The sequence below is a fragment of the Carassius auratus genome, unplaced genomic scaffold, assembly GCF_003368295.1.
Source record: "Carassius auratus strain Wakin unplaced genomic scaffold, ASM336829v1 scaf_tig00217793, whole genome shotgun sequence".
Classification (NCBI taxonomy): Eukaryota; Metazoa; Chordata; class Actinopteri; order Cypriniformes; family Cyprinidae; genus Carassius; species Carassius auratus.
The window spans coordinates 11,575-18,874 of NW_020529247.1; the positions used below are offsets into that span (position 1 = coordinate 11,575).

The 7,300-nt window shown below is 34.9% G+C and overlaps 1 protein-coding gene across 1 annotated transcript; it reads left to right on the forward strand.

Moving 5' to 3' along the window:
• Positions 1–5,430: 5,430 nt before the first annotated feature.
• On the forward strand, positions 5,431–6,988 carry LOC113102991 (meprin A subunit beta-like). The gene is made up of 7 exons (XM_026265939.1): positions 5,431–5,542; positions 5,760–5,840; positions 6,073–6,091; positions 6,180–6,239; positions 6,318–6,361; positions 6,602–6,680; positions 6,847–6,988. The coding sequence occupies exons 2-7, from the start codon at positions 5,784–5,786 to the stop codon at positions 6,966–6,968; spliced, it is 381 nt and encodes a 126-aa protein (XP_026121724.1). The 5' UTR covers positions 5,431–5,542; positions 5,760–5,783; the 3' UTR covers positions 6,969–6,988.
• Positions 6,989–7,300: the final 312 nt, after the last annotated feature.

The window sequence follows — 7,300 nt, forward strand, 5'->3', positions numbered from 1 at the left end:
TTTATGAGTGGTTTCTTATGGTCTTTAACAAAGTGCTATATTACAAATAATTTAAAATGTTATTTACATTCCTGAATTTTCAAGAGATGCAGCTGTCCATTGGCACTGCACTATATGAGAAACATCACATTCTCTGAGACAATGACCTGGTTGTCATCCTGCATGCACTCCAGCAAAATATTAATCTTGTTCTGGTCAAACTCCTCGCCCTGGTCTTTGTTAATGTGAGTTAGAAGATCAGCACACCACTGACTAAGACCGTGTCACCTTAAAGGACTTCATTAGAGCTGCCTCGAAGACTTTCTATCTAAACTAGTCAAGTCAAAAGGGTCACACTGTTAAAAATCAGTATCCATATCTAATGTGCAGTTACATTGTGGAACCGATTCAAAAAAAGAAACATGATTGAAAAAAATCCAGACCAGTTCATTATTGTAGCACAAGTATTGGAGGAATAGTCCAGAAAAATTCACAGTATTGACACAAGCCAGAGTCTATTATCTGATAATGAGGAGGACTCTCTTGTACTTGTCCTGACTGATCTCAGCCTTCTTCCTTTGACTGCTTCTCTAAGATGTTGGTCTGCTCTTCTGACATGACTGAGCTGTCACCACCACCACATATGAGACAACATCATATTATCACCACCACCACATATAAGGCACCATCATATTATAATGGCTTAGTACATTCAAAATATTAAAATTCACTGTAGAAAAATAAAAGAAAAAACTATTAAACTGGTTAAATTGACTTTATTTATTTTATTTTATGTATTTATTTAATAGGGACAGTGCTTATGAATGAACATAGCTTTTCAGTAATGTACATATGCCAAAGTTAGCCCCCAGGCTATTTTACATTTGTAGTCCCATGTGAGGTCCTCAACGATACCTAGTAACAAAGCTAAACATTTAATTTAAACATGATTCGACTTAATTTAAAAGACACTACATTTAACAACAACGTATAAGAAATGCCGCAGTTAGCAAACAGCATCTAATATGGCATACTCATACATGATGGACACACACATATACACATACACAGTAAAGTGCTACTCAAAGTGCATTAAGTGCATTATCCATTTCTTAAAGTGCTATTAGATGCTGCCAAGTGCTTGATCTAGTTTGGTATACATACATACACTTATAAAGTAATAAAATGAACCGTACCCATTTATCCAAATTACAACAATTATCATTAGTGGGCACATACTTGATTTGTTTTAAGCCATTGCTTAAGTTGGTTCTTAAAACTGGGAAAAGTCAGGCTTTCTCTCATAGCAACCGGTAATTTGTTCCAGATCTCTATCCCCTTAATTGATAGTACATATTGTCCAAATGCTGTACGTCTGTGAGGCACCACACAATCACCTCTCGTGCAGGCCCTGGTTACACTTCTGCCTCCGCCCGTTGTTTTCACTTTAATGTAATCACTTAGTGGGAGTGGGGCAAGACCATGTAGGATCTTATATATAGCACAGGCATATTTGAGCTTTAAGAAATTTGCAAAGCTTAGTAGGTTATATTTTTGTAATATTAAGCAGTGATGATATGAGAGTGGTCTAGAATTTTTAGAGCTTGTTTGAAAAGTGACTCCATTTTTTTGAGCGTTGTGGCATTTGTGAGTGACCAGTTTGTAAAACTATATTCAATATGAGAAAGGATCATAGCGCGAAGAAACATTCTGGCTACTTTGTGACAGAAATGGTCTAATATATCTAAAGTTAGCAAGATTAAATTTAACAGTTTTTGATAAGTTTTTTATATGATTTTTAAAAGACAGTGTTGGATCTAATACAATGCCAAGGTATTAGAATTCATATACAATCTGTAGTTCTTCTCCGTTTAAAAATATATTTGAGCGATTATTATTTCAATCTGCCGCTTAGAGAACATCATACAAACAGTTTTTTTAGGGTTCAGTAGTAGACATGATTTAATGACCCACTCCTGTACACGGCTCAGTGCAGATGTAAGTGACTGAGAGGCTTCTTGAATGTTTTTCACTGAGAAGGAGTCTAGAAGCATTTCTCCTGCACCACTTCATAGTATGCAGACCAACAAAGGAGCGGTGTGGAAAAGACACTGTTAAACTGGTCATAAAGCAAGCTTGTGAAGGTTACAGTATGCACAACACCAAGTTAAATTTTTTAGGTGAATGTCATTAAAGGAGAGAGGAATTGACAAAACTGGTTGAGGCCATTCAAAAAATTTTAATTAATAAGCACGCCTTCTCTGTGTCTAACTGATGTGATCCATTTGTGCAGACTGTGGATGAAAGAAATGGCTGTATGACATTTGTGCAGTTGCATGGGTGCAGGTTGAAACCAGTAGGTAATTTTTCTAGAAAATTTAGAAATTTAGAAAAAGACATAATGGCTTCCCAAGAAATCATTGGTTACACTGATGCAATACTGCTGGTTACACACGCTGTGTCAATAATTCTGCTGAAACAGGAAACTTCACATCTGTCTACTGCTTGCTAGCTAAGATACCACACTGTATTTCTTTGAAAAAAAACAAACAAAAAAAAACACATATGACAGTGAAACAGTGCCCTGTGTTAACTCTTAACACTCTGTTAACAACAGAGAGGAAGAAGGTATAACTTTACTGTGTAACTGTGCTGGAAGCTGTTTGGAAGCAATGGCCAGACCTCAGAGAGACCCTCTTTGACAATGCTGACATGATGCTTTTTGTTGAGGGGTCAGCCTCTAGAGACCCTGAGACAGACACAACAAGGTTGGCTTATACTGTAACTTCGGAACATGACGTGATTTTGTCAGGGTCATTGCAGTCTATTCAGCCCAAGCAGCTAAACTAGTGGCATTAACAGAGGCTTGCAGATTACTGCCTAATGAATTTAACTTTCTGATTCTATTTCAGATGTGTAGACCTTTGCAAAAATAGAGAAAAACAATGTCTATACATCACCAAATGATGATTGTAAACACAAGTGCCCAAAAATGATGATGATTATTTCCCAGATTTAGTCTATTCCACCATGGGTGACTAAACCCCCAAGATTTAGTACTAGTTCAAGTTCATCAGATAATGACAAAGAAACCATTGTGTAAGAATGATATAAATCTTTATTACCCATAAAGAATAATCAAACGTCTGAAAATTAACTGTATATTTGACCATATAAATTAAATAATTGAGCTTGAGCTAAAAGCATCCTGATACTCATTTGTGATCCTGGACCACAAAACCAGTCATAAGTAGCATGGTATATTTGTAGCAATAGCCAACCATATATTAAATGGGTCTAAATTATTATTATTTTTTTTATGCCAAAATCATTAGGATATTAACTAAAGATCATGATCCGTGAGGATATTTATATCCTACTTTACTGTACATATATAAAAACATTTTGATTGGTAATATGCATTACTAACGACATAATTTTGACAACTTTAATTGGATTCCAGATTTTTAAACAGTTGTATTTCAGCCAAATATTTTTCTATCCTAACAAACCACACATCAATGTATGTAATGCTTATGTACAGCTTATGATGTAAAAAAAAATAATAATAAAAAAAATTATAATAATAAATATAGCTGCAAGCAGCAATAACGGGGCCAAGCACTACAGAAACAAGCTTCAGACGAATGGCAGGAATGAGTAATTAAGAAAGTTTTAAGATTATTTTAGGCAAAATGGCTTGAAAACAATAAACACAACAACTAGTAGTAGGATTTATTTGCTTATCACGTGTAACCAATAGGTGGCGCTGTTACCAAATTAGTTTTGAATGGTCAGTGTGAGGTGACGATGACACATACAAAGTTTGGTGCAAATATATCAAAGCTTTGCAGAGATACAGCCTCAAATGCATTTTGGCACCCTTCCAGCAGTTTTGTTGATGCCCTAAATGAGAACCGTTTCGTATATCGACACGAAATCCATAACATTTTGCCAGCATGGTCTGAAGATGATCCACGTGAAATTTCGTGAAAATCTGACTAACGGTCTAGGAGGAGTTCGAAAAAGTAGGTTTTCAACATTAATCAAAATGGCGGACAGGAAGTTCAGCCAAATAAGGAAAACTTGTATCTATGTTCTCGACTTGACCCAAGGAATCTAAAAAGACCAGCATGATGTCAATAGCCAGATTTATTCAAAAGTTATTAGCCTTTATGTAAATTGATTTATAACTTTTGACCAATAGGTGGCGCTGTTTCAAAATATTTTGAGTACCTTCAGGGGATGGTGTTGTTGGCACATTCTGAGTTTCGTAATATTACACCAATGCATTTGTTTAGTATAGCATTTTATTTCACAAAACTGTATTGAAGTCAATGAGAATTTCATGTTGCGTTCTATTATAGCGCCACCAAGAGGCTCAGTCCCACCATTTTTTTTATGTGTGCTCAGAGTGAGCCCATACATATGTGTGTCAATTTTGGTGAAAATATCTCAATTCACTTCAGAGTTATAGACATTTATAAGAAAAAGCACGTAAAAAACGACTGACTCTTGACTTTGATTGAATATTACTACCCCTTACTATCAATATTTTTGCATTTGGGCATTGGTGTTTAGCTATCGACCTATGTTTCCGAACTTCTGACAGTGGTTTCGTCTCGATCAGACAAGCGGTTTCGAAGATATAGCCAAATGTTTTTTATGCGCTAAATCACAACGCTACACAAACTGTAAGGCAAAACCTAGCATGTTTGGTATCCTAGGACTCGGTAAGGTTTCAGGAGTCCAATTTGATGAGTATCGTGAAAATCGTGAATCGGCATGAGCTCAGAAATTAGAAGAAAAAAGAATTTTGTTGATTGGCCTTAGGGTTAAAAAGTTATTAACAAAATTAAAGTGAAATTTTGGACAGCTGGTGGCGCTAGAGGGATTCACTTAGACACAACAAAATTGGTGTACTTAATGTTGGCACTGTCCTCTATCAGAATGTCAAACCATTACAACTTTCCCGCATTCGGTTCTATGGGCTGCCATAGACTCCCAGTCAGAATAATAATAATAATAATAATAATAAGAACGCCAACAAAAACAATAGGTGCCTCGCACCTTCGGTGCTTGGCCCCTAATAATAATAAGAACGCCAACAAAAACAATAGGTGCCTCGCACCTTCGGTGCTTGGCCCCTAATGACTCTCATGACTGGTTTTGTGGTGCAGGATCAGAATTTTTGATGTTCATGTTCATCGCATGCGAGACAAGTGAAAAACGAGAAATTCAGGTTTTTTTTTTTTACAACACTCTAAACCCCTAACTTTGAAGTAGATACTTTACATTAAATACTTATTCAACCCTAGTCTGGGAGGAAATAGATACCCTAAAAGGAGACATATGAGCATGCATTATTATTGGATGAGATAGAAACACCCTGGTTTGATTGGGATATAAATACTGAGTCGAAGAGTTCCTCTTTGTCACACACTGTGCAGATGCTCTGTATGATTGTCTGACTTTCTTGCAAGAATAAACCTCTTTTTTTGTTTTGTTTTTTTTTTAGTTATTGTCTCACAACAAGAGTTGGAAATATTTTTCCATACCAAGGGTGAGTAAATCTTCAGCAAATTTTAATTTAGGTGAATTAAACTCTTTCTAACTTTTAGCCAAATCGTTATCAATAATTACTTTTACCATGTCTAATAATATCAAGTTTACCATAAGTGTAATAAATCATAAACTATCGGATACAAGTTCATATCACTGCAGACTAGGCTCTTCTGTTCTATAAATTGGTTAATACACAATGCGCTGATGTTCTGAAGAGAGCGTATCAGAGTGAAGTTCTCATGGCGTCTCTCCATACATTACTGATTCTGTGTGGATGTGCCACAGCCCTGTGTTTGGTGAGTTCAGATGTCAGAGAAATAATTTTACGATCATGTGTTTATTAATATTGTGTTAAAGCAAAACTTACACAGCTATTGTTATTTTAAAATACAATGACCTTGTTGAAGACTGAATGAGTTTTATGATAGTTTGTGGTTATTTCATACAATATCAAAACTTACACTGTAATAGCTTGTTGTTGTAAATGTGCACGTCTGACACTTATCTCTCAAATGTTTTCTTTAAAAGCCAACATCTTCACTCACTGGTGAGTATAACATTCACATCATTTTAATATAACTGTTTTTTCTATTGATATTTATATAATATTTTCAGAATTTGATCTTTTTTGGTAGGCAATGCAATATTTGATGTGGATAATGGAAAAGACCTGGATATATTTGAAATAAATGAAGGTTTGTGGTAACATTAATATCAAATCTTAAATCTGTAGCATAAATTATATTTGCATTAACTGCTGTCTCATTCAACAGCGGCAGGACTTGACCTGGTGGAAGGAGACATTCTGATAAAGGAGGTCATTGTTTTCTTTGAACAAATTCTCATGCTACTTTCCACAAACAGGATACAAAGTAGGACTTGAATCTCTGGGCTTAAAAAATTAATGAAATACATTTTAAGGACATTCTTAACCTTCAGAAATTGACAACATTAACCTCAGGAGGTCAAACTACTGTGTAAATACAGTTAGATATCACAAACATAAAAATTATAACATTTTATTTAAATAAAATAAATCCTTGTTTATATTTAACAGGGAGAAGGCAGAAACACTATCCTGGGTGAAAAGTATCGCTGGCCGACCACTGTGCCATATGTCCTCGACAGCAGCCTCGGTCTGTGAATATAATAATAACTGATTCAGTTCTGTTGAATTTATGCTTTGACCTTTATCTGATATTATAATTCTAACTTATTATTTGCTCCAAATTACTCACTCGCTGTCCTAATTATTTTCTTCTTTTATTTATTTATTATTATTATTATTATTATTTTCTATAGAAATCAATGCTAAAGGTGTGGTACTGAGAGCACTTGAGCAATACAGACTTAAGACCTGTATTGACTTTAAACCTTGGGATGGAGAGCCAAACTACATTTTCATATTTAAAGACGATGGGTAAGAAAACACTACACACATTTAAACTCATCTTCACACATTGTGCAATAATCAAAATGCCATTCACATTTATGTAAATGTATGTCACATTTCTTTCAAAATCGTATTTTTAAAGTCCCTATGGAATCAAAATTGAAGTTTTTTTTTTTTTTTTTTTTTTTTTTTTTTGAGTATGAATATCTTATCTGTAAGCTATAGTGTGCTCCAAAACAATGACAAAATTATTAGCATTTAAAGATGTAACCATTCAAAACTTACAGGGCACCTTATCATACACCTGGCACAATTCCACGCAAGGCATTTTCCCCTCCAGCGCCATGTTGTTTAATTAGCAAA

Excerpts from the sequence above, each read along its gene's own strand:
- LOC113102991 (XM_026265939.1), top strand. The coding sequence starts at position 5,784 with ATGGCGTCTCTCCATACATTACTGATTCTGTGTGGATGTGCCACAGCC. Across the intron at positions 6,240-6,317 it reads TATATTTGAAATAAATGAAG|CGGCAGGACTTGACCTGGTG; the intron begins GTTTGTGGTAAC and ends CTCATTCAACAG. Across the intron at positions 6,362-6,601 it reads GAGACATTCTGATAAAGGAG|GGAGAAGGCAGAAACACTAT; the intron begins GTCATTGTTTTC and ends TATATTTAACAG.